At 30.9% G+C, this 23,453-nt stretch overlaps 8 protein-coding genes across 12 annotated transcripts; 3 read left to right on the top strand and 5 right to left on the bottom strand.

The window, feature by feature from the left end:
- The first annotated feature begins 33 nt into the window (after positions 1-33).
- On the top strand, positions 34-5,453 carry LOC119830721 (endoplasmic reticulum-Golgi intermediate compartment protein 3). The gene is made up of 8 exons (XM_038353839.1): positions 34-544; positions 699-857; positions 1,162-1,301; positions 1,670-1,743; positions 2,261-2,426; positions 2,735-2,924; positions 5,005-5,206; positions 5,278-5,453. Exons 1-8 carry the CDS (start codon positions 451-453, stop codon positions 5,411-5,413), a joined length of 1,161 nt encoding a protein of 386 aa, XP_038209767.1. The 5' UTR covers positions 34-450; the 3' UTR covers positions 5,414-5,453.
- On the bottom strand, positions 2,975-3,633 carry LOC119830744 (reactive oxygen species modulator 1). Its single transcript, XM_038353873.1, has 2 exons — positions 3,386-3,633; positions 2,975-3,302 (listed from the first exon to the last, which is right to left on the bottom strand). The coding sequence occupies exons 1-2, from the start codon at positions 3,517-3,519 to the stop codon at positions 3,194-3,196; spliced, it is 243 nt and encodes an 80-aa protein (XP_038209801.1). The 5' UTR covers positions 3,520-3,633; the 3' UTR covers positions 2,975-3,193.
- Positions 5,228-7,879, bottom strand: LOC119830730 (transcription termination factor 3, mitochondrial). 2 transcript variants are annotated; one of them, XM_038353861.1, is made up of 4 exons: positions 7,216-7,342; positions 6,079-6,157; positions 5,775-5,989; positions 5,228-5,693 (listed from the first exon to the last, which is right to left on the bottom strand). In XM_038353861.1, the coding sequence occupies exons 2-4, from the start codon at positions 6,123-6,125 to the stop codon at positions 5,416-5,418; spliced, it is 540 nt and encodes a 179-aa protein (XP_038209789.1). In that variant the 5' UTR covers positions 6,126-6,157; positions 7,216-7,342; the 3' UTR covers positions 5,228-5,415. The 2 variants fall into 2 exon arrangements, with proteins under 2 accessions (XP_038209789.1, XP_038209780.1); XM_038353852.1 differs by lacking the exon at positions 6,079-6,157 and having other exon boundaries at positions 7,216-7,879.
- Positions 7,880-8,483: 604 nt separating this feature from the next.
- LOC119831574 (alanine--tRNA ligase, cytoplasmic) lies at positions 8,484-12,494 on the top strand. 3 transcript variants are annotated; one of them, XM_038354988.1, is made up of 2 exons: positions 8,484-8,618; positions 9,531-12,494. In XM_038354988.1, exon 2 carries the CDS (start codon positions 9,544-9,546, stop codon positions 12,451-12,453), a length of 2,910 nt encoding a protein of 969 aa, XP_038210916.1. In that variant the 5' UTR covers positions 8,484-8,618; positions 9,531-9,543; the 3' UTR covers positions 12,454-12,494. The 3 variants fall into 3 exon arrangements, with proteins under 3 accessions (XP_038210916.1, XP_038210929.1, XP_038210924.1); XM_038355001.1 differs by having other exon boundaries at positions 8,592-8,738; XM_038354996.1 differs by lacking the exon at positions 8,484-8,618 and adding an exon at positions 9,176-9,197.
- Positions 12,495-13,367: 873 nt separating this feature from the next.
- Positions 13,368-17,296, bottom strand: LOC119833944 (E3 ubiquitin-protein ligase Su(dx)-like). Its single transcript, XM_038358229.1, has 7 exons — positions 17,239-17,296; positions 16,927-16,942; positions 16,010-16,547; positions 15,488-15,583; positions 14,680-14,832; positions 14,210-14,341; positions 13,368-13,618 (listed from the first exon to the last, which is right to left on the bottom strand). Exons 1-7 carry the CDS (start codon positions 17,294-17,296, stop codon positions 13,481-13,483), a joined length of 1,131 nt encoding a protein of 376 aa, XP_038214157.1. The 3' UTR covers positions 13,368-13,480.
- Positions 17,297-17,734: 438 nt separating this feature from the next.
- Positions 17,735-19,517, bottom strand: LOC119828565 (ras-related protein Rab-14). Its single transcript, XM_038350761.1, has 5 exons — positions 19,336-19,517; positions 18,717-18,826; positions 18,410-18,590; positions 18,141-18,323; positions 17,735-18,041 (listed from the first exon to the last, which is right to left on the bottom strand). The coding sequence occupies exons 2-5, from the start codon at positions 18,820-18,822 to the stop codon at positions 17,870-17,872; spliced, it is 642 nt and encodes a 213-aa protein (XP_038206689.1). The 5' UTR covers positions 18,823-18,826; positions 19,336-19,517; the 3' UTR covers positions 17,735-17,869.
- Positions 19,518-19,943: 426 nt separating this feature from the next.
- On the top strand, positions 19,944-21,531 carry LOC119829352 (UPF0184 protein C9orf16 homolog). Of its 2 annotated transcripts, none has more exons than XM_038351824.1 (3): positions 19,944-20,118; positions 20,726-20,823; positions 20,964-21,431. In XM_038351824.1, the coding sequence occupies exons 1-3, from the start codon at positions 20,042-20,044 to the stop codon at positions 21,119-21,121; spliced, it is 333 nt and encodes a 110-aa protein (XP_038207752.1). In that variant the 5' UTR covers positions 19,944-20,041; the 3' UTR covers positions 21,122-21,431. The 2 variants fall into 2 exon arrangements, with proteins under 2 accessions (XP_038207752.1, XP_038207760.1); XM_038351832.1 differs by lacking the exon at positions 19,944-20,118 and adding an exon at positions 20,229-20,378 and having other exon boundaries at positions 20,964-21,531.
- Positions 21,398-22,652, bottom strand: LOC119829340 (NADH dehydrogenase [ubiquinone] iron-sulfur protein 6, mitochondrial-like). The gene is made up of 3 exons (XM_038351813.1): positions 22,397-22,652; positions 22,146-22,322; positions 21,398-21,591 (listed from the first exon to the last, which is right to left on the bottom strand). The coding sequence occupies exons 1-3, from the start codon at positions 22,514-22,516 to the stop codon at positions 21,526-21,528; spliced, it is 363 nt and encodes a 120-aa protein (XP_038207741.1). The 5' UTR covers positions 22,517-22,652; the 3' UTR covers positions 21,398-21,525.
- Positions 22,653-23,453: the final 801 nt, after the last annotated feature.

Here is a 23,453-nt window from a genome sequence, read left to right as displayed (position 1 = left end):
AAAGTGACAGTGACATTGATAACTCTGTTTTTAACGTCAAAACTCAAAGCAGCTGTGGGTATGTTCTGTATACGCTGGCCACGGACTACATTGCAGTTGTATTATAATTTATAGTTAATACTAATTACTACATTTTGGTACATTTCTATAGTACTTACTTTCGGTTAACCGCTTATTTATAACCGATAAATTAAGCCTAGTAGGTAGTTTAACTATTCGGTTTATCTTTATAGTAAACAATATAAGGTTTATCTAATATATAAAACTTTTAGTATTTTCAATAATATTTATATGAAAAAAAATACAAAGAACTAAAAATAATAATTTTATCGCGTAACCTTGACAAGGAGGAAATATCTATAATTATAAAAATATATAACTTTAAAATTTTTGATATTTTTTTACAATAACTATCGTTGTTTAAAACACGTGTGGCTTATAAGTAAAAATATGTCTTCACAATTAATTAACAAGTTCAAGCAGTTTGATGCATATGCAAAAACTCTAGAAGATTTTAGAGTAAAAACTGCAACAGGTGCAACAAGTAAGTATTTTTGTTTTTAATTTGAGATAATGCAGACAAATGATGATCCAATTAAGTTGTTACAAATAAAATGCAAGTCTATAGGAATAAAATTAATAATTTGTTAACTTCTGTATAAATATTAACAACAATCTAATACAATTTAACTTTCCAGTATCACTAATTGGTGGATCTGTTATGTTTTTACTCATATTATCTGAGTTACACACATATATGTCACCAAATATATCTGAAGAACTCTTTGTTGACACCTCACGAGGCCACAAAATGAAAATAAATTTTGATATTATTGTTCCAAGAATATCATGTGATTGTAAGTTAACATAATATTCATAATATATAAGAAATGTTTAATAATGTAGTGATTGATGCTGGGAGTTCTTGAATGATGAAATGAATGATTGACTGTTATATTGTCTTGCATTTAATCACAAAAGTATAAACACACATAATTTGTATATTTTAAATAGTTTTTTTTTTTCATAATTTTAAAGTTAAAGAATCATTGAATAGAAGTTCATGGACCTAGGTAGTGACATTTGTTTATATTTGTATTATGTGAGTACATAGTATATAAATTTTTATTTTTAAAGAATTATATTTATATATTTATAAAGATCTAGTCTTGGATGCAATGGATTCATCTGGTGAACAGCATTTACAAATGGACCATAATATATACAAAAGACGATTAGATCTAAATGGTAATCCAATAGAAGAACCCAAAAAGGAAGAAATAATTATATCAACATCTTATGTAAGTAGTCTTTTATGCCTTATGCCCTAACCTAGTTGATCAATAAAACTGATATTTAGAAAAAGAATGTTAGCGTTTATTGTCAATTTAAAATAACATTATATTTTTATATTTTTGCTTTAAACCTGTGATCACACATCACACTATAATACTATTAATGTGAAAGTTTTTTTGTATATTTGTCTGTCAATCACATTGAAACTACTTATCGGATTATGATTAAATTTGGTATACAGATAGAGCATGAGCTGATTTGGGTTAAAACGGGCAAAGACAGTCACAAAATCATTTGTAAATGTCCAAATTCTATGCGGCAAAGCCGCAAGCGAAAGTTACTTTATATTATTTATAAAGTTTTTATATTTTAGGTCAAAAATAATTCCTCAGAAATTGCTGAAGTAACTTGTGGTAGTTGTTATGGCGCCGCTTTTAATGAATCTCAGTAAGTTGTTAGTTTTCCTATTCACTCCACTAAATATTGCCCCTCCTCTTTCACTGTCACAGGAATTTGTTTTTGGAAGAACCTACCTGAGGGAATTTGTTATGCGCAAAGAATTACCTCATTAAATAAAATACTGAAAGATCATTTCACCTTCCTCTCATAATGTTTTTTTTTTCTTTCTATCTTTTTATTCTGTATCACTACGTAGTAAACAAAATCGCTTTCTCTGTCCCTATGTATGCTTAAATCTTTAAAACCACTGAATAGATTTTGATAGGGTTTTTTTAATAGATAGAATTGATACAAGTGGAAGGTTTATATGTATACTAACATATGTTAAACTACTCAAATTTAACATGTGCAAGGCAAAACCCTGGTTGCATCATATTATTTCAATATTTTTAAACCTGTTTACACAATTAAGAATAAATAAATAAATAAGTTTAAATATTTTTTTAAATGTCTTTCAGTATATAAAATTTAAATTTTACTCTCCTCATACTTTACATACTTATAGGTGTTGCAATACATGTGAAGAAGTTAAAGAAGCATATAAAATAAGACGATGGGCACTACCCGATTTGGCTACAATTGAGCAATGTAAAAATGATGAATCAATAGAAAAAGTCAATCTAGCTTTGAAGGAAGGATGTCAATTATATGGCTATATGGAAGTTAACCGGGTAAATATAACAAATGTCAATAACAGTGGGTTCAGCCATTCACTATTTTCCCAACATATACTTGTTATATTATGATCTAGAATGACTCGACTATTACTCATTGATATTAGATTATAATTGCAATACTGGACTCTGGTTTAGTACATAACTAAGGATCTACCTCATTGAGGTCATTACGAGCAGCTAGTAGAGAATCAAACAAAAACATTGAAAAAAAAAAAAAACTATGATATATTCAGTTGTAAATATTATGTAACAAATAGTATGCTTTCATTACCTTATAATCTTTGAAAACTAATTTATTGCAGGTTGGAGGAAGTTTCCACATAGCACCAGGAAAAAGCTTCACTATAAATCATATTCATGTTCATGATGTGCAACCTTATTCATCATCAGTTTTTAATACCACACATATAATAAAACGATTAAGCTTTGGTTCAGATATTAAGAGTGCCAACACTGCACCTTTAGATGGAGTGACTGGCTTAGCAAAGGAAGGTAATTTTAATTATGTACTTATGACAATTAATTAAAAAAAAAATGATATACAAGTGAACACATTTTATATTATAGTATCTATTTATTATGTTATTCTATAACTACTTAAACAAGAGTGACTAAAAAAGTTAACACTTAGTATTAAAACACAAAAGGTTTTATTTTCAAATTAATATACCATCACTTATAATTATTCTCCTTGAGCTTTTCTTTAGGTTTTAATAAATGATCATAGGAAATTATTTTATGTACAATTGCAAAATTGAAAATCAGCAACGTATTCCAGTTCCAATTGCCATAAATGTACCAAATGTTCCTCCTCCTTGCAGCATCACTTTACCCACAGAATGCACCAATTCCCTTCCCCTAACACCATACCTGAAATTGAACGATATATTTTATAAACTTCCGTAGTATAGTAATAGATAATTTTAAAAAATAAAATGCATAAAGTTCATAACCTTAATGCGGTAAATCCTCCGAATAATCCACCACTTGCCATTCCAACACAGAATCCAATCATGAAACCCATTTTCATTTTGTCAAAACATGATGGGCCTTGGTTTTGATACATTCCACCAGGTACAGCTGGCATCTTGCTTATAATTTAGTAATAAATGCCAAAATCGACAAACTTCTCGGCTACGAATAATGAATAGTGATACAATTACCAAATACCAATGACCTGTCAGAAAAAGTGACAACTGACATCTAAACATTTGAAGCCGAAGCGTGTTTTTTTTTCTTTATGGCAATTAGATCTGTCCTACTTGGAGGATCATTGCATAGGCAGACATGTTTAGAAATAGAATCCGACAATAAAATAAAACCCAAATTATCACTTTATTTTCTCTTTTAATTTATACAATATTTATAAAATGATGAACATGAGCTTAATTTACGAAATATAGTATTAAAACGGTTAACATTTTCGAGATCTATTTTCCATAAACATCTACCAATGTATGACAAATTTTTAAAGAAAAGAATAAAATCGATCAACACGCGGAATTCGAATTACTGAGAACATCGAAATATGTAGTTCATATTTGATTACTGATGTGATCACGGGTGGCCGAGAAGCAAGGCGTTGAGCTACGGTTTGGTAAAAAGACGCGGGTCCGAATCCCGCCTCGTAATCGATTTATTTCTATCCTTCAAAAATTCCTCATTTATAAAAATTTCGATGATATAAAATTTGAAATTAAAATGTACCTATGTAAACATTAAAACAAACACCGACCGACTACGGTCTAAAAAACGAGACTTACTAGGCCGATTTAGCTGAATTTAATTTCAAAACCAAAAGAATTTAAAATTTTTGATTCATCCATGATTCGAAACAACACAATTAGTAGGGTCATCTAGAAATTTACCGCGCCTTTCAGGTAAATCCTGCTTCCTATTTAATATTATAAATGCGAATGTTTGTAAGGATGTGTGTGCGTTTGTTCTTTCATGCAAAAAGTACTGAACCGATTGCAATGAAATTTGGTACGTAGACAGCTGGACTACTGGAATAACATATAGGCAACTTTTTATCCCGATATTCCTACGGGATATGGACTTACGCGGGTGAAACCGCGGGGCGCATCTAGTCTAAAATAAAATCTAAAATTTACCTAGTGAATGGTGGTAAAAATTCGAAATAAAAGAACTGTTTGGACATTTACCATACCAGTTGTTTATCTTCGGTTCTACCGGAAAATATTAATTTACTACAGTTCGGACTTTTACAGTAACACTAGCTGTGACCCGCGGTTGAAACCGCGTAAGTCCGTATCCCGTAGGAATATCGGTATAAAAAGTGCCTATGTGTTATTTCAGTTGTCCAGCTATCTACGAAGCAAAATAGTATTATTATTCACCAATAGATGTCAGGAAAAAAAACACGAATAAAACACGAATATGACATTTTCTAAAAAAAAATCCTAGCTAGATCGATTTATCGCCCCCGAAACCCCCTATATACTAAATTTCATGAAAATCGTTCCCGAGCCGATTCCGAGATTCCAATTATATATATATATACAAGAATTGCTCGTTTAAAGGTATAAGATATATATTTTGGTATTTTCAGGAGCGGTCATGTTTCAATATTACATTAAAATAGTACCTACAATGTATGTTTCACTCGATAACAAAGTTTTACATACAAATCAGTTCTCAGTTACAAGGCATCAAAAAGCTGTGTCTAATGTTAATTCAGAATCTGGTATGCCAGGAGCATTTTTCAGTTATGAACTATCACCCTTAATGGTGAAGTATACGGAAAAGGAAAGGTAAAAAACTGTCAAATTATATTTTTTAAGTTTGCCTTTATTATATTATATTCACACCATTTTATTTACAGATCACTTGGACATTTTGCAACAAATATATGTGCAATTGTAGGAGGAGTATTCACACTGGCTGGTATTTTTGATTCACTTCTATACCACTCTCTCAACGCTTTCCAAAATAAAATTATGTTAGGCAAGGCTGGATAAAATTAGAGTGTTTTTAAGAATGTATTAAAATCATCTACATTACTTTTTGCATATTTTTTACAAAATTCTACATCTGTATCTACACATAGAGCTGTAATTGGTACATAATTAGCTTGTGTTGGATTATATTGTGCTCTTCCTAATTTCTTTAAAAATAAATGTCGCTGTTTGACAATAAAGTTCCTATATTCTAATATATTGAGATTTTTTAAAATCATTTCATGTGGAATTTTTATAATATTGTGTATATAATTGAATCTTTCTAGTAATGATTTCTGATCTGAAAAAAAGTTAAGAATTCTTTATTACTTTGCATAAATGTAACATAGGAATTATTATCTTTTTATTAATATTAACTTACTCAACATTAACAGTTTGGGTTTATTCTTAATAATATCTTTCATCTGCTCTTCAGTAAAGCCCATTTCCTCTTTTATGACGAAAGTATTTGTTGTGATGTGATGTAAATTGTATGTTATCAATCTAGGTTGTTTTGTAGCTACTTCTCTTACTTCTTTGCCAGTCAAGTTATAACTGCTTTGAAAGAAACCTAATCTTTTATCTATTCGAATTGTGCTGGAAAATAAAGAGAAAATTAATGATTTTTGATGTCCAAGGGCTAATAACGTGAATATATTTAAGAGCATTAATTATATCAAACACACTTATCTGAAAAAAAAATACAAAATGTACTATGCAAGTAAATGAGCATAGGATTCCGCTTGCTGCCAACTTAACTACAAGCTAAAATAAATGGGTAGAAAAGATTTAAAAAAATTTGAAATTCATTCATTCAGACAATTTAAAATGTAAAATTTTTTAATAGAATTGTGTAACCTAGTGTGTGATTTCAGTTTACTTAATAATGACTAAGGAAACCATAAAATTGTTTTTTTTTTTTTCAATTCTGATATGTTTTTTTAAACCTATTATATCATTAACATTTTGAAGTCTTAATTTACGTAAGATAAATAAGTTTTGAGAAAATAATCGTAATAAAAAAATGATAGCTAGTAGTACCAGCAAAAGGAATGAAGATGAATGAGAGTATGATGGTGATAATGTTGTGGTAAGCAATATAGAGGATTGCAGTTTTTTTGTGTAAAGTATAGATTTCTAATTTTAATATAAAAAGTGATTTATTAGATCTTATTTTGTATGTTCCACTTAATTTGTATTTGATTAATATTCATTTTGATTCCAATTCAAATTCAAATTATTTATTTTTGAGAAATGTGGTTATAAAGATCTACAGCTGCTAATACAAATTTAACATTTTAACACTAGGATGTATAAGCTAATTAAGTTAATAGTTTACATTAGATTCTAAATACCAAAAAATAAAATAAAAAACTTATGTGTAACAAGCATAATTTTTCTTTATTCAATTTTTGCACTCTACTAGAGGATACTGATGGACCAAAATGGAGTCTTGACAGTGCTATGTTAGTTGGCTCACATAGTACATTGGTATTTATCATAGTTTAATTTACTATTACTTTATACTCAATAATACCGCTAAATGTACATAATTTCTTTCAAGTATTATAAGTATCTAAGATAATGTCAATATAACATACTAGCTGCGCCCCAAGGTTTCACCCATGTAAGTCCGTATCCCGTAGGAATATGGGGATAAAAAATTGCCTCTATGTTATTCCAGTTGTCCAGCTGTCCATGTACCAAATTTCATTGCAATTGGTTCAGCAGTTTTCGCGTGAAAGAGTAACAAACACACACACACACATCCTTACAAACTTTTGCATTTATAATATTAGTAGGATAGTAGAACTATAACTTACCTAAACATCAACCAGAAAGGGTTTTTGACAATAATATGTTTAATTTGTTCTAATTTAAAATATTTCGATTGTAAGTAGTTAATTCTGACTTCTAAGTCTTCTATAGGTTCACAGAGAATTAATGGATTTTTGGTAATAAATTCACCTATACATTCCGCATCCACATAATTTTTTAAGAAAAAAATATGTTTCTTTACATCTCTTTCAAAGTTTAATTTCAATATTTTTTCCACAATGAACGGTTTTTTCTCAATTTTGGCTAGATTTACGTTCAAATGGACGAGGTTTTGCAATAACTCAGAATTATTCACATATGCAGCCAAATTAAACGATACCGGATGATTGGGTGCCAGCTCGGACAAATCATCAAAGCAACTATTTAATACAGAATTATTTTGAATACTTATTAAGTCAGTTTTCTTTGCCTCACTACTAAAATTGTAACACTTCTGCTTTAGATTTATTTTAAGGTTATTTTTAAATACTCTAAAAAATATAGATAAATTCATTGCAAAGTTGTGCACACTAGAAACAGTAAATATGACAATTGTAAATTATACAAATACTACAAACTAAAAATAAAGATTTCATAGATATGTTAAAATACTCTTGGAAATATTGTTATTTGTAAAATTGTACTTCGTATCCTTGACAGTGCACTGCTGACTGACATCAGGTACGACATTGACGTAACACGTTTTTAAATTTTTAAGCCCAGGGGCCAAGTTTCAAAGGTACGTAGTGTAACATAAAAGTACGGTCTATGTTGACACGGTACTAAAATCTACAGACAATGAAGCTTACATTACTAATCAATCGTGCCTTCATTCAGGGTCTCTTGCCCTTTATATGGGAATTCGCGCTTATTATGTTTATTACTATGAAAAGGACCAGAAGATTTCGTAAAAAATTACAAAACTGACTTCAAGTTCGGCACATCTGTATTCCTCTCTTAATAAAACACAGTTTAGTGAGCATCAGCACTGAGACCACGTGACAGGCAGCCTTTGTTATATTGGTTTCTGTGAGGGAGAAGTAGTGGGAAGCGCCTGAGGTGACGGCCCAGCATGCTGCGCGCAACAACAAACAGCCATATAGACAAAAATTGTATATTCATATACATGCAGCAAAATCGGTTATTTCAATATGATGAACAGACATTCCAATTTTATTTATGTGTATATATGTGCATTAAAAAAATAGCAAAAAAACACTACGATGTATTCCTAGACTGTGACGGATGACAACCGTGTCAAATTTCTGTACGACACAGTGAGATCACTGTGAACTGTCAGTTTTGATCTCAACAGCGTAGACGTTTCATCGTTCGTATACGTATTGTAGTTCCCTTGCCGCTGTACTTTCATTTATTATAGATCGAGTTACCACTTACCGCTGCACAGGTACTTACTTCGTTGTTCTTTCTCTGTACGTGATTATTGTGTTGTCGTGTACATACACGTGGTACAGAATTTTGTACAAAAAAGTCGATACTGTTTAAATAAGCTTTTTTATAAAATAAGGTAACCTACAAGATAATTTTAATCAACAATTGAAATATTATAAATCTACTTACACATTTTATTTTTACAACATATGGTATTAGTACGTAAATTTTGTTTATTCATATGACATAGATAATATTGTATTAATTTTTATCATGTATGTGTATCATGTCGTGGAATATTTTAAAAAGTTTTAAGTTTATATCTTACTCATATATGTTATGATTATTAATTAAGGTCAACCTTTCTTATACATTCTAATGTTTATTAATTGATACACATATAATTGAACTGAATATTGCATGTATTGCATTCTATTATTTATTTAAAATTAATTGCTCTGTATCTATATCATATTATCCTCATATACTAGGTTTGTAGATAATACAAATTAATAATTTATTTATTTATATGTTAGGCGACACAGCTACCAAATGAAGGATTTCAAATAAAGATCCCATATGGCAGTAGTACATAGTAAGTTTTGGAGAAACAGAGGCAGTTTTAATGAATATTTAGATTTTATTGGAACAAGCCTCAGAATAAATCCAAATGAATAAAAATAAATACAAATTTTATTCAAAAGATACATGCTGACATAATAAGTGAGATGATATGGATTATTTTATGTTCCTAATTTTTTACTCACTATATCACATTTATACACCTCAAATGAATAAGCCTCTCAATTATGAATCACATCATTTGGAAAACTAATTATACTATTTCTTAATAGTTGAGTTGTTTTGTTTTTGAATTTAACCTTAATTTTTGACTTCCTTTATAATTATTATAAAACATTTTTTTTAGGTACTCTACCACCATGGATACTTCTATGACAGGCAAAGAAATTCGTCAAACATACATCGATTTCTTTATTAGCAAAGGTCATAAATATGTTCATTCTTCATCCACAATTCCACTTGATGATCCCACTTTGCTTTTTGCAAATGCAGGAATGAATCAATTTAAGCCAATATTCTTGGGTTCAGTTGATCCAAATTCTGATATGGCTCAATATGTGAGAGTAGTAAATACTCAAAAATGTATTAGAGCTGGCGGTAAACATAATGACTTAGATGATGTTGGAAAGGATGTTTATCATCATACATTCTTTGAAATGATGGGGAATTGGTCATTTGGTGATTACTTTAAAAAAGAAGTATGTGCCTGGGCATGGGAACTTCTTACTGAAGTTTATAAGATACCAGCAGATAGGTTATATGTCACATATTTTGGTGGTGATAAAACATCAGGGTTAGAACCAGATTTAGAGTGTAAAAATCTTTGGTTGAATTTAGGTCTACCTGAATCTCATGTAATCCCAGGTAGTATGAAGGATAACTTTTGGGAAATGGGGGAAACTGGACCATGTGGTCCCTGTTCTGAACTACATTATGATAGAATTGGTGGTCGAGAAGCAGCTCACTTAGTAAATATGGATGATCCAGATGTCCTTGAAATTTGGAATTTAGTGTTTATTCAATTTAATAGAGAAAATGATGGATCATTAAAACTATTGCCCAAAAGACATATTGACTGTGGTCTTGGTCTTGAACGTTTAGTTTCTGTTATCCAAAATAAAAGAGCAAATTATGATACTGATTTATTTGTTCCTTTATTCAAAGCTATTGAAAATGGCACAAGAGTAAGACCCTATTCAGGAAAAGTGGGAGCTGATGACATAGATGGAATAGACATGGCATACAGAGTATTAGCTGATCATGCAAGGACTTTGACTATTGCTTTGTCAGATGGTGGATGTCCAGATAACACTGGCAGAGGTTATGTTTTACGAAGAATTTTAAGAAGAGCAGTTCGCTATGCTTCTGAAAAATTAAATGCAAAACCAGGTTTCTTCGCAACTTTAGTAAATACTGTAGTAGAGATATTAGGGGATGTGTTTCCTGAAATTGGAAAAGACCCCGAGTCAGTTATTCAAATAATAAATGAGGAAGAATTGCAATTTTTGAAAACACTTACACGTGGGCGAAATTTACTTAATAGAACAATAGAAAAATTGAATGATTCTAAGGTGATCCCAGGAGATGTTGCTTGGAGGATGTATGATACATATGGATTTCCTATAGATTTAACGTATTTAATGTGCGAAGAGAGGGGTTTAACCATAGATATGGAAGCATATGAAAAAGCAAAAAAAGAATCACAATTATCTTCACAAGGAAAAGCTGCGGGCCAAGAAGATTTATTTGCTTTGGATATACATGCTATAAGTCATTTAAAAGACACTGGTATTCCAACTACAGATGATTCCCCAAAATATGACTATACTCCATCAGCTGCTGACAAAGATGCGAAGTATGAATTTAAAACTTGCACAGGTACAGTTCTAGCTTTAAGAAAGAATAAACAATTTGTTGATCAAGTTGTTTCTGGTGATGAATGTGGAATCATTTTGGACCGCACAAGTTTCTATGCAGAGCAGGGAGGTCAAATCTTTGATGAAGGGTTTATGGTCAAAGTAGATGACGAAAGCGTAGAATTTACTGTTAAAAATGTTCAAGTTAAAGGTGGCTATGTTTTGCATATAGGAAAAGTAGAAGGATTACTAAAAGTTGGTGACACTTTGTCTCTCAACATTGATACAGAAAGACGAAGACTTGTTATGAACAATCACACTGGAACTCATATTTTAAACAATGTTCTCAGAAAAGTTCTTGGAAACGATGCTGATCAACGCGGATCTTTAGTAATGCCTGATCGCCTCAGATTTGATTTCACGAATAAAGGTCCTATGACTACAAAACAAATAAAAGACACCGAAGATCAAATTAAAAGCATTATTAACGAAAATAAACGCGTGTATGCTAAATACACAAATTTAAGTGAAGCCAAAAAAATTAATGGCCTAAGAGCAATGTTTGATGAACAATACCCAGATCCAGTTCGTGTGGTGTCTGTGGGAATACCTGTTGAAGAATTGGAAAATAACCCCGAAGGTCCCAATGGATTCGAAACCTCTGTAGAGTTTTGTGGTGGATCCCACCTACACCAAACAGGACATATCGGAGATTATGTTATCGTAAGCGAAGAAGGTATAGCGAAAGGTATCCGCCGGATTGTAGCATTGACAGGACCAGAAGCGGTAAAAGCTATTAATAAAATGAGCATTTTGGAAAACGAAGTTAACAATATAACTAATTATATTAAAGATCAGGGTGACAATCTAAACCAGAAAGACACCGTGAAAAAGATAGTAGAACTTACGAATGAAATTTCACAAGCACAGATAGCATATTGGAAAAAAGAAGAATTAAGAACTATGCTCAAAAATTTGAAAAAGCAACTTGATGATAAGGAACGCCTTGCAAAAGCCGCTACTATTAATCTTGTAATTGAAAAAGCGAAAGATATATGTTTAAGCGAAAAGTCCTCGGAAGTGATTGTGGAGGAATTAAAAGCTTATGGCAATACAAAGGCTCTAGATGGTGCTTTAAAACAAGTCAAACAATTGCTTCCAAACTCTGCAGCAATGTTCTTTTCAGTAGATGATGAATGTAATAAAATATATTGCTTAGCTGCAGTGCCCAAAAGTTTAGTAGAAAAAGGTTTACTCGCTTCGGAATGGGTACAATCCGTTGTAGGAATTATGAATGGCAAAGGCGGAGGAAAAGCAGAATCAGCTCAAGCTTCAGGAAGCAATTCTTTGTGTCTTAATGAAGCAATAAAAATTGCACGTGAATTTGCAATTTCTAAAACAACTAATTCTTAAATTGATTACTTCAACGAGTTTATAATGAATAATATGTAAGGGCACATAAAATTTATTTAATTATTCTGTAACAAATTAATATTCAATAAACGCTATTAAATAAAATACAACTAGTTTTAATTTTTATAACATAAATTTTTCAAAGAGTATCAATACGAAATTTTCACCACACAAACTCACCACCACACTCACATCATGATAAATCGTGTTCTGAATGTTATTTTCATGTAATAAATATGATCTGAGAGTACTATTTTTGTTTTGTTAGAATTTCGAATTTCAAAATGTACATCATAGTCGTTAAACCTAAACCAATTTAATGGCCGACTGCGACACGATATGCGGCATGGGGCATATCAACATATAATGAATCTGTGTCAGTGACCAGACTATTTCTGTGCATTAAATTTTTTTTTGAGTGTTTGCTAAAGAATATTTAATGCTTCGGGTAACATCCAGTCTCATAGACAAAAACAATGATAAGTTTTTTTTTTGTGTTTAATGTATGTCAATCACGATCATTAAATAAGATGTAATTGGATAAGTGATATAAATGAATTAGAGGTTTTTACATATGTTTATAGGTATTTTGTTAAAATTAATATTTGACGAGATATAAGCTTCTAAAGTCATGAAGAATATCATACTGTGCCTTTTCTTCGAAAAGACACGAAGTACAAAATATTGTTGTATACGCGACTGAAGTCACGGAGGAAAAGCTAGTTATAAATATTATGAAATAAAACTACATACATTGTTTTGGAATTTTATTGAACTTTATAGAAGAACTTTTAAATATAGTTCAAACAAAATATATCTTATATAACTGACAATACACTAGTGATATCTACATAATTATAAAATAATTGTTAAAACAAAATATTTCGTACAAGTATTTGGTTGGTCTTTTTTTCGACGGCACCAAGTTCATTGGTATAAATGCCTCATTTCGAGGTATGGTGCAATTAATTTATTGTGATTTTAATTTATATTACATTTACTAATACTAAGAGCAAACAAATAATGTTCATTCCTGTCCGAAGCCTTCAGTTTCTTCAATTGCGAAATTAAGTTTTTCACATAATTGCTCGTAACTTTTGTAAGGAGGTAAGTCGAGTCTATTGAAGCATGTATGTGACCGCGGCAACCACGTATCTTTTCCAACCTTAAAAAACACAAATATTGATTGTTTAATGAATGTAAAACTATTGTATGTAAACTGTATACGTTGATACTATTTAAAATTACATTAACAGTGTCCATAAAACGCCCTATTCGCCACCATCATCACTTCTATGTAATCCAGGTTATCATTAACATCTACTATAAATATACATATATACGAATACATTTCATATTTATTTATATAGGGCACCCAAAATTTAAAATAACTGATCATTATTTAACATTGAAAGTACGCCAATAACGAGGTACATCAATAGCTAGTTAAATAAACATAATTGACAAAAACGAAGATTAATGAAAATATTAGTCGTTGAGAAGTTTGTTGCTGTTGTGCTAATTTTTAAGAATATTTTTTGGTTATAGGTATAAAATAATATTTTAAAAAAGATGCAATATATTTCCAAAAATTCTCAAATAGCGAATTATAGATGCTCCCCAGAACTCCAGAACTGTCTAGAACTCGCTCCTGGTGGAGTAATTACTAAAACGCTAAGATTTATTCAAGCCTTAAGATGTATATTTCGTTTTCTAACGTATATAAACAAATATCTTAAAACAACAAATTACCAACCTTTTCTATACAAAAACGTTGAGGTCCGTTGGATCCCATGAGTTCTGCAAATCCGCCAACCGGCACTCTGCACGTTCCTGTTACGAATTGAAGCAGCCTGGCTCGCTTCTCGTTATCCATTTGTCGTACAAACTGGAAATGTACAGTTTAGTATAACTACCTACAGCAGCACTAACACTCAACTTTTTACTTAAATTGACTGGGAGAGTAGCTAATCTGTGATTATTTGTTTCATTATTGTCTCATTACAATCTTATTAATTTCCCGCCGATTTCGCGCCCCATCGCCGTCAGTTTTCACCATATAATGTTGATTATATCCATAAATACATATGTAAAAACATCTTTCATCAATTTTAAAATCCTTCTACACACAATATACATAATATTACAATAAGGAAATAAAAATAAAACAGTCATTATGAAATAATTCTGATATTCCAATAAAAAAGTACACATTATGCCGCTCACCTGCCAGAACCAGACCACTTGCTTGCTTGTTCGCGTGTAGTGCCGGTAGATGGTGTTGCGCTGCCAGTCGTCCACGTCCACCTCCTGCATGCCGCACAGCATCAGCTCCAGCTCGCGCTCATCGAAGTATTTCAGCCACTCGAGCGGGACCACCTGACATTCCGATAATTTATTGCATATACATAAAAAGATATATATATATATATATATATATATATATATATATATATATATATATATATATATATATATATATATATATATATATATATATATATATATATATATATATATATATATATATATATATATATATATATATATATATATATATATATTTATATATTTATATATTTATCATCTACGTTAATATTTTGTATAACTGTTCGTTTATAAGTTAGTACTCTTTTCTAGTTATGAATCGATTTTTGAGTATTCATTAAACCAGTGGAAATGGTTAAATTTAAATTATTTCTCTATAGTCTCTTTTTTATTTGTTATTTATTCTGGGTGAAACGCACATACCCGTTTTAATGTTTGATTATATTTGTCTTAAAGTCCTGTAATAATTAGACGTTTTGTTTAGACTGTTAGTTAGTCTTTTAGACTTTATTGAACACTTTAATGTTAGTTAACATAGAGCCGCTTTAACCCAAAACAATTTCAAATGAACCAGAATTTTAACCAAATACGTGTGTCAAATCATTATGTAAAGTATGTAAAGTTCAAAACAAAAATAAAATTATAAAGTAAATGTTTAAATTGTAATTTCGTCGTTTTATGTTTAACTTTGAAACACTGAACTTACCTCATTGAAACCATCTAGGAAAGCAGATGTTTGCTCTTCAATGCCTCTAGTCATTCGCCATTGTGTTACTAATTGCAAGTATTGTTCTTTGTTTGCCTAAAATAAAAGATTACGTGTATTTTAATTTTTCAATTTTATTAAATGATATAATTAAATATTTTAATCTACACAAAAGTACAAAAAAAGAAAGATTAGTATTTAAGCGAAATATAAATTATAATAATTGTTGCTTTAATTTTTCTTTCAAATAGATATGTATTTTTGTATGTGGTAGTCGAGCACGTTTCGGCACGAATTGGGCCAGCTCGCACCCCTTTATTCCTCTCGTCAATCTTTTCTTAATTCTTTCCCGATTTAAGGTCGGCAATCCATTTTAAGAGGCGAAAGGTCTGCAATTGGCCTTATGTCTTTCCAAATGTTCATGGGCGGTGGTAGCGTTTACCATCAGGCGACCAAACAGCTCCATTGCGGACTATGACTTAAAAAAAAATTGAAATGTATAAAATATAAAATTTAACTCACTTCTGTCACTCTTTCTTTATCACCGGCCGGTTTGAGTTCATGGTGAATCACTTGGCCCAACACTTCAAAGTCCACACTGAACCACATTTCAAGGCCGCACTCATCTATATTGTTATCTTTTATCCAGACCAAAGAATTGTAGAACTCAGGGTCGATGGATTCGATATCTTTCATAGTGAGTTTCTTGTTCAGCATTCTCTTGTAGAAGGGCATAGTGAAACCAGAATAGATAAAACGCCCGTGATACAAGGCCATGGCTATGAACCTACCGATGAATTTGAAATATAACAGATGATCGGGATTTACGTAACTGGCAGGATTTATTTGAAGGCTGTAGTTGTTTTTATTCGCATATTCGAATAAACAGTACATGGGGTTTAGAACTTCATGCGATAGTAGGAAAAACCATTCTCGACTGACGCCTCCGTAGTCCAGACCTTCCTCACCACGGAATATTATATACAATCGTCTCCTTAACTCGTATGCAGGTAGCCTCATTATCTGAAAGTAAATGATATAAAGGTTTATTTTTAACCAACTTCAAAATTAGGTTTTATTTTTTTTTTGTTTAACCTTACAACTTTTTACTTGGTGAACCGATTTTCATGATTCTTTTTTTTATATGAAAGGTGGTGCCTCTCACTTGCTTGGTCTAATCCCTGACACTTTGAAGCCGATTTGGTTTTTTTTTTAAAATGATTATTTGTGCCTAACATCATCGTGGTAAGTTCCAATTCACAATCTTGAAATGGATGAAAAATACAGTCTACTTGAAGTTGTGTCTGTCCCTAATGACGGTGTGAAAATAAAGAATATTCATTTAGAGTCATGATATACCATATTATTTTTTTTTTTACAAAACCTTTTAAGTTCTTGCTTTTTCCTACCTACCTATATAATTTTATTAAGCTAGTTACCTTTTGCCCCGGTTGCCTGGAAGAGATCACTATTAAGTGATAAGGCCTCTTACTTTACTATTCTGTACTTTAAGCAAACTAATTAAATACTAATAAGATTCGTTTATAGTTATAATTTCCTTAAAGGGTTGTGAAATAAATAAATAAATTATAGGGGGGGGGGGACACTAATGTGCAATTAAATTTTAGTTACATTAACTTCAACTGCTCTATAATGCTAACTTTGTATATTGATCACTTTCATTGTTGATGATGGTGCATAATGCATAATAATCATTAAATTCTAATTACCTAAATAATTATATCCATTACCCTTGAAATATAATATGGAATGTTGATAGACTGCAACTGCAAATGAATGCTGCCTCATTCTGATCATTAAATTTTATTTATTAATACGATTTAAATACTTTTTCATCTCATTTTTGATATAATTTTTGTTATATAAAATGATAATAACAAAAGTATATGTATTAAAATAATCATACTTTTACTAAGCTTATACAATATACTCTAAGAGAAATCATTTTACCAAGCATAGTAAAATAATTTTAGCAGGCATGAATAAAAACTGAACAGAAATTATAGATTTCCTGAATAATTGTAGTTCACATCACGTAATTCACATCAAAGAGCATAGAATGAGAATTATTCCCTGCTCCTTTTCCACCCATCACAGTAGTTCTAATACATGAGAAAGAAAGTATGGATATAAACATTGTTTTTACCCTTATGCTTAGATTTTTTGGTAGCAAAAGTAGAATAAAAATGAAAGTTATGATATGAATTTTTGTTTTTTTTTTAATTATTTTCCTTTACTTTAACACCTATAATAATGTATTACTGCTAAGGTTTTACTTTCGTGGTCGGTATCATGTACATCAATTCGATAACAACTACAACATAGTTTAGAATATGTAAATGGTTAAAATGTAAGAAGTGGTTAGCAAGCGCAGTTGTCACGCGAAGCGGGCGGCGCGGCGAGCGGGCGGCCCGGCGACGCGGGCTTGTGTTGAACACCTGATTCTGCTGCATTTAAATCCAAACGTCCATCCTGTATACTTTGATATATCTTTTTCGCTGTCTCCAAGAAAGCTTCTTCAACATTTTGCCCACTAAAAGAATTATTATTTATTAGCGAGCTGATAATTACACTGTTGCTATGAAAAAACATATTAATTATTTATCTCTCCCCTGGTATCAAACAAACTTACGTCTTTGCACTAGCTTCAACAAACATCAATCCATTTTCATCTGCAAACTGTTTGGCTTCTTCATATGTAACATCTCGTTGTCCATCCAAATCAGATTTATTTCCAATCAAAAATATCACTGTACTAGGATTAGTCAAATTGCGAGTGTCTGTTAACCAACTACTTAAATGATTATATGTAGATCTAAAACAAATTAAGAATAATATACATTACTGATCTTGAGGAATGAATATTTGATTATATCATCATATTTGAAACTTCATGAATACCTTCTTGTAATATCATAAACCATGAGGGCACCAGCTGCACCTCTATAATAGGACCGAGTAACAGCCCTAAATCTCTCCTGTCCAGCTGTGTCCCAAATTTGCAACTTAATTTTTTGCCCTGCCACTTCAATGATTCTAGTACCAAATTCCACACCAATAGTATGAGGACAATCTGCCATAACTATAATATAAACAGGTATTCATTTTTAATGTGTATGTAAGAAAATATAAATTCATATTCTTATAATAAATTTGTAAATATAGTTGAATTTCTCATTCTCTATGCAAAAGAATAAAAAATACTCACATTTCTTTTCTGTGAACTGATGTAGAAGACATGACTTTCCTACACCCATATCACCAATTATAATATATTTAAAGATATAAGAATAGTTATATGGCCCGGAAGTCATTTTGCTGTAAAAACATGTTTCATATATATAAGTATACATACATAATCTTCAATTTAAATAATCAAATGCAAACATTACTTGATTATAAATGTTCATGATAGTTTATTTCAGATTACAACTGAAATTGACAACGAAAACATTTTTCAGGTAAACAGAAAAGTTTTCAATCATTTATCCATGTTTTGTCTTTTATTTATAGTTTATAAAATAGCATAGCATATATTCAACATAATGAATTGGTGATTAATTACGGAAATGAAAATAAAATAATAGCGTTTTTGAACATAAAGTAAAATAGATTCCTACAATGAGTCATAAATTCAAAATCAAAAATAAACAAAGGATTTTCAAAGATTCCAAATCACACTTAGTTTTATCATTAAGGTACCTATTATAAATAGTGAAAGATTCTAGTTATCTGGTACCTAATGGAAGATCTATGATTTTTTTATGTAGACTGAAAAGAAGGCGTAGTGTCACAACTTAAGGTAATATCGATTGAATGTAACTCACCTTTTACTAGTACGATCACGCCAGATTTGTATATAAGTGCTTAAATCTTCAATAATTCAACGATACAGTACTATCAATATAAACAAAAAAGTCCTTTTAGTAGTTTATTACGATGCCAACAAAATAGAAATATTAAATTAAAATATTCCTTTCCAACATCATACGCAATTGTCATCACTTTGACATTAAGATTTTCAAAAACAGATTATCGCAATTGCTAGAGTACTTAATAAATAAATAAAGTACTAGTACATAGGATAACCGGCTCGTCCGTCCGTTTAACGTTGTCTTCTTAATAAATAAGCATATTGGTAAAATGTATATTGAAAAATATTAAGCCATGGGATCCATTCCACATTAGGAAAATTTCTTACAAAAAACAAACAAAAATATCGTTGATGTTATTGTTTATTCCCTAATTATATATTTCGTGCTCTACATACTCTTAAATGAAAATGAAATAACTTTGTCCACCTACCTACCTAGTTTATGGAATCAATATGATAATCATTTGACTTAGGTCTATATTATTCGTGGTTCGTCACGGAAAAATATTGTCATTAAAAAAAAACATAGCTGTCATCGTACGCAGTAGTATAGTTTTGCAATTAGAGAGGGCCTGCTCGCTCGTTTTTACCCCACTGTTTTCAAGCGCCATCTGTATCTATTAACTACAACTACGGACACACATTGTATAGCTACACACATGTCACAACTTGAAGAACTATTCAAATTAATTTCTACTGACACTAATGTTGCAGCAACTGATAACCGAATATTCAAGTAAGACAGAACAAAATAGTTAGGCACCTATTCCTACGTAGTTTAAAAAAGTAGTAATACAAAGATAATCTCTTAGCCCAAAACTAAATAGTTGTTTCAAGTTCAGATTAAAGGATGGCGCTGCCATGTTTTTCGACAAGGCCAATCGTAATGGCGAGTTTATTCTTGTATTAGTTGTGCACTTGTCAGTTTGTCGCTTTGTCAAAGAGTAGTGTAATATAAGCAATTTGTGTAAATTGGTTCATATTGTTTTTGTTTAGGTAAGTTGATAATTTTTGTATTATGAAGCATTATATTTGTTGCAAACCTCTCATTACGTTGATTGTAAACCTCTTCTGGTAAACTATCTTTATTAGCTGAATAATAAACTTAAAAACCGAGAAAATTAAAAGCCTGCATTTAATTTCTACTTATTGCATCGGTAACATTTTAGAGACAAGAATCTATGTTCATAAGACGAAGCAGTCTTCTGTATCCAAATGTAAATACTCTAGTTAACTAGGAATAAAATACGGCACATAGAAAATCATAAAAATGTTATAAGTAATTTGCTGATAAAAAATAAATTAATTGACTTAAGTTTTTATTGTATTTTTTTTGTTTTAAGTATGGCCGGGAGTGACGATAGCAAGCCTAATGGAATGGATGGAGACAAAGTTGATGAAAATAATGCATCAACACAAAATGAAGAAAATATACGTGAAGGTATTCATATTTCATTCTAATTGAATTAATTTAAAATATTCCAATCTATGTTTCAGTTATGTGTATTTTTAAAATAAACACTGAAGGCCTTGTATTGTGTTGTGGGGATGTTTAAGACATTATAAAAATGTTTGTTGCAGAATATGATCAATTAGATGTGAAATTGGATGAGCTGAACCAAGCTTTGGATTTCTTAGAACAGAAAAATGATGATATCCACCAGCGATTAAGGGAGTTGTTGCAATCTAACAGAGAAATAAGAAAAGAAATGCAAAATGGAAAACAAGAGAGTCAATGAGATTTGACTAGTTTTATTGTTAACAATATTAATTTGTTGATGGTATTATTAATTTATTAGTGTCTTTTAATTACAAGGAATGGCAAGTTTTTCATGACATTCTAAACTGTTTTTTTTACCTGAATATTTGCATTCTTTAAATACAATGTGATATTTTACTATGTTTTAGAACAATGAGGAGGTACATTTTTTCTTTAAGTCTTTTGTACTCTTAACTTACAGCTGAGGAATGTCTAGCGCTTAAGAAGAACTCCTTTAGATTGTCAACAAATATAATTTAGATCAGAAATAAATATATTATTCATTAAAATGTTTATTCTATTCCTTTATATAATTAAAATGAAAAACTAACAACATATTTTTACACACATTTTGTATACTGCTACTACAACAAATGATAAACTTTAATGGTGATCTTTCTTAACAAATCGTAATCCACAATAGCCACAGGAATGATTTCCAGGTTTGTCCTGTAAAAGGAAATACCAAATTAAAACTACCATCTAACAATAGACTCATTTAAATTATTAAATATGATAATCTAAATAAATAATAAACTATAAACAGTTGGACTATACTTTATAAGCTTGTGTTGTTGAATTTAAGCCATGACAGCAACATCTAGTAAGTATCATGGTTCTAAGAGTTGTTAAGAATATGAATAATACTTCGTATTTAGCATTGCAATTTTGAATCTGGAGGGAGCATTAATCTCAATCAAAGCAAACTAAGAAGATTCCAAAAATAATAATTGACAATGACCACACTTTGCTTACTGTAGTAGAACAGAAATATAAAACTGAAATATCTGTCCACTCAACCTGAAGTCTCATAAAAAAGAGATAGGTGATTTTATTTTTGTGTTAATTTAATAAGGAACCTTCTCTTTAGAACAAAGTATTTAACAAACGGCCTGATTTTTATCTAGCCATATAGTTTAACATAAAATAGTGTCAAAACATTACCATTTTTAAGCAAAACGAGTATGGAGCAGGTGTGTAAAAATTTTCTAAATTTCAGTTACCAGATTAATATAAACACGAGGATGCCCTTCAGGACCGCTCCCACCGTCACACCATACAACCCTTTCAGTCACTTCCTTGGGTGGGACTTCTGCAATTAGATTAACTGCCCAATTCGTATTGACTTGTTTTGGAGCATTAGTGAATCGGACGAGACGATAGTCATTAGCATCCCATTTCTGGAAAAGGACCAAGAAAATGAGACCAAAGAAAGATAAATCCATATTGTGATTATAATTGAAAAAAAATTTACTTGGCCTGTATGAATTGGTATATCTTGAATTTTATTGGTTATGCAACGAATTGCAGTACCATTGATTTTCCCAGGAATACATTTTAAAATTGGCGAAGAACGCCCTAGGATTGGATTCATAATGCTGGTGCCTTTTTATGGCTTAAATAAGGTACAATACGCCGCTATTACAGATCAAAATAATAAAATTTAATAAATGTATGACACAAATCACTACGTCACTAATTACCTGTCAAATTGCATAATTGAGAAAATGTCAAATTTGACGTTACACATATATATATATATATTGAGAGAGAGAGGTTTAATAAATGCATGCATGTCTTTTGTTTCGCAAAACTTAGCCCCTTTTTTATTTTTCAACTTTTTTAATTTTTTATTGTTTGTTACTTACTGTTCGAATGTAAAAATGGTTTGTGCATCTTTTATTAACTTATAATTAATTAAACGGGCCTCCGGCTCCCCCACTTCCCCGGTGCGAGCTGGCCCAATTCGTGCGGAAGCATGCACGACTCCCACAATTTAATTGAGCAATTTAAGTGTGCGTTCGATCACAAAAATAATTATTATTTTGATCAAGTAATTCCCTTATGCTTACATAAGCTTATGAGCAAGTCATTACTTTACACGTTATATTGGCGAAAAGAAATAACTTGCGATAATGCAGTTTTTGCACATCGGTTTTTGCATAGAGTAAGTGTCTGTCTGAGGAGCAACTTGCTACATGCAGATATGTGACTTACATTTTAAAAATACAAATATAAAATGTAAAATATCTATTTACGAGTAGTATTTAGCATTTAAATACCTTATAAAGAAAGCATTTTGTATTTTCTTTTTATAATAATTGTAATTATAGGGGCGTCTAAAAATCAGCATCCACTTGGGTGGTGTGTTGACTGAAAGTCATTCATGAATCAAAAGTATTGGCGAGGCTCTGCTACGGGACGGGGTTAGCGTGGAGGATTACGCGAGAGAAGTTGTGGTTGGGATTCCTAAACGACTTACGTCTAAAGTATATTGCCGCACTCCTGTCGGGATTCTCGTCGGTCCTCCA

This window comes from Zerene cesonia, chromosome 1 (assembly GCF_012273895.1).
Source record: "Zerene cesonia ecotype Mississippi chromosome 1, Zerene_cesonia_1.1, whole genome shotgun sequence".
In the NCBI taxonomy this organism is placed as follows: Eukaryota; Metazoa; Arthropoda; class Insecta; order Lepidoptera; family Pieridae; genus Zerene; species Zerene cesonia.
Note: the sequence above shows the minus strand (reverse complement) of the source record. Positions and strands in the feature narration are given on the sequence as shown.

Excerpts from the sequence above, each read along its gene's own strand:
- LOC119831574 (XM_038354988.1), top strand. The coding sequence starts at position 9,544 with ATGGATACTTCTATGACAGGCAAAGAAATTCGTCAAACATACATCGAT.
- LOC119828565 (XM_038350761.1), bottom strand. The coding sequence starts at position 18,822 with ATGACTTCCGGGCCATATAACTATTCTTATATCTTTAAATATATTATA. Across the intron at positions 18,591-18,716 it reads TCAGTTCACAGAAAAGAAAT|TTATGGCAGATTGTCCTCAT; the intron begins GTGAGTATTTTT and ends TTTATATTATAG. Across the intron at positions 18,324-18,409 it reads GTTTATGATATTACAAGAAG|ATCTACATATAATCATTTAA; the intron begins GTATTCATGAAG and ends AATTTGTTTTAG.
- LOC119830744 (XM_038353873.1), bottom strand. The coding sequence starts at position 3,519 with ATGCCAGCTGTACCTGGTGGAATGTATCAAAACCAAGGCCCATCATGT. Across the intron at positions 3,303-3,385 it reads GGAGGATTTACCGCATTAAG|GTATGGTGTTAGGGGAAGGG; the intron begins GTTATGAACTTT and ends GTTCAATTTCAG.
- LOC119830721 (XM_038353839.1), top strand. The coding sequence starts at position 451 with ATGTCTTCACAATTAATTAACAAGTTCAAGCAGTTTGATGCATATGCA. Across the intron at positions 1,302-1,669 it reads TAATTATATCAACATCTTAT|GTCAAAAATAATTCCTCAGA; the intron begins GTAAGTAGTCTT and ends TTTATATTTTAG. Across the intron at positions 2,427-2,734 it reads GCTATATGGAAGTTAACCGG|GTTGGAGGAAGTTTCCACAT; the intron begins GTAAATATAACA and ends AATTTATTGCAG.
- LOC119829340 (XM_038351813.1), bottom strand. The coding sequence starts at position 22,516 with ATGAATCCAATCCTAGGGCGTTCTTCGCCAATTTTAAAATGTATTCCT. Across the intron at positions 22,323-22,396 it reads TACCAATTCATACAGGCCAA|AAATGGGATGCTAATGACTA; the intron begins GTAAATTTTTTT and ends GTCCTTTTCCAG. Across the intron at positions 21,592-22,145 it reads CTCGTGTTTATATTAATCTG|GACAAACCTGGAAATCATTC; the intron begins GTAACTGAAATT and ends TTCCTTTTACAG.
- LOC119830730 (XM_038353852.1), bottom strand. The coding sequence starts at position 7,724 with ATGAATTTATCTATATTTTTTAGAGTATTTAAAAATAACCTTAAAATA. Across the intron at positions 5,990-7,215 it reads CCTTTCTGGTTGATGTTTAG|CACAATTCGAATAGATAAAA; the intron begins GTAAGTTATAGT and ends TTTATTTTCCAG. Across the intron at positions 5,694-5,774 it reads ACCCAAACTGTTAATGTTGA|ATCAGAAATCATTACTAGAA; the intron begins GTAAGTTAATAT and ends ACTTTTTTTCAG.
- LOC119829352 (XM_038351824.1), top strand. The coding sequence starts at position 20,042 with ATGTCACAACTTGAAGAACTATTCAAATTAATTTCTACTGACACTAAT. Across the intron at positions 20,119-20,725 it reads ACTGATAACCGAATATTCAA|TATGGCCGGGAGTGACGATA; the intron begins GTAAGACAGAAC and ends TTTTGTTTTAAG. Across the intron at positions 20,824-20,963 it reads TGAAGAAAATATACGTGAAG|AATATGATCAATTAGATGTG; the intron begins GTATTCATATTT and ends TGTTTGTTGCAG.
- LOC119833944 (XM_038358229.1), bottom strand. The coding sequence starts at position 17,296 with ATGAGGCAGCATTCATTTGCAGTTGCAGTCTATCAACATTCCATATTA. Across the intron at positions 14,342-14,679 it reads AAGTGGTCTGGTTCTGGCAG|TTTGTACGACAAATGGATAA; the intron begins GTGAGCGGCATA and ends GTACATTTCCAG. Across the intron at positions 13,619-14,209 it reads AACGTTTTTGTATAGAAAAG|GTTGGAAAAGATACGTGGTT; the intron begins GTTGGTAATTTG and ends GTGTTTTTTAAG.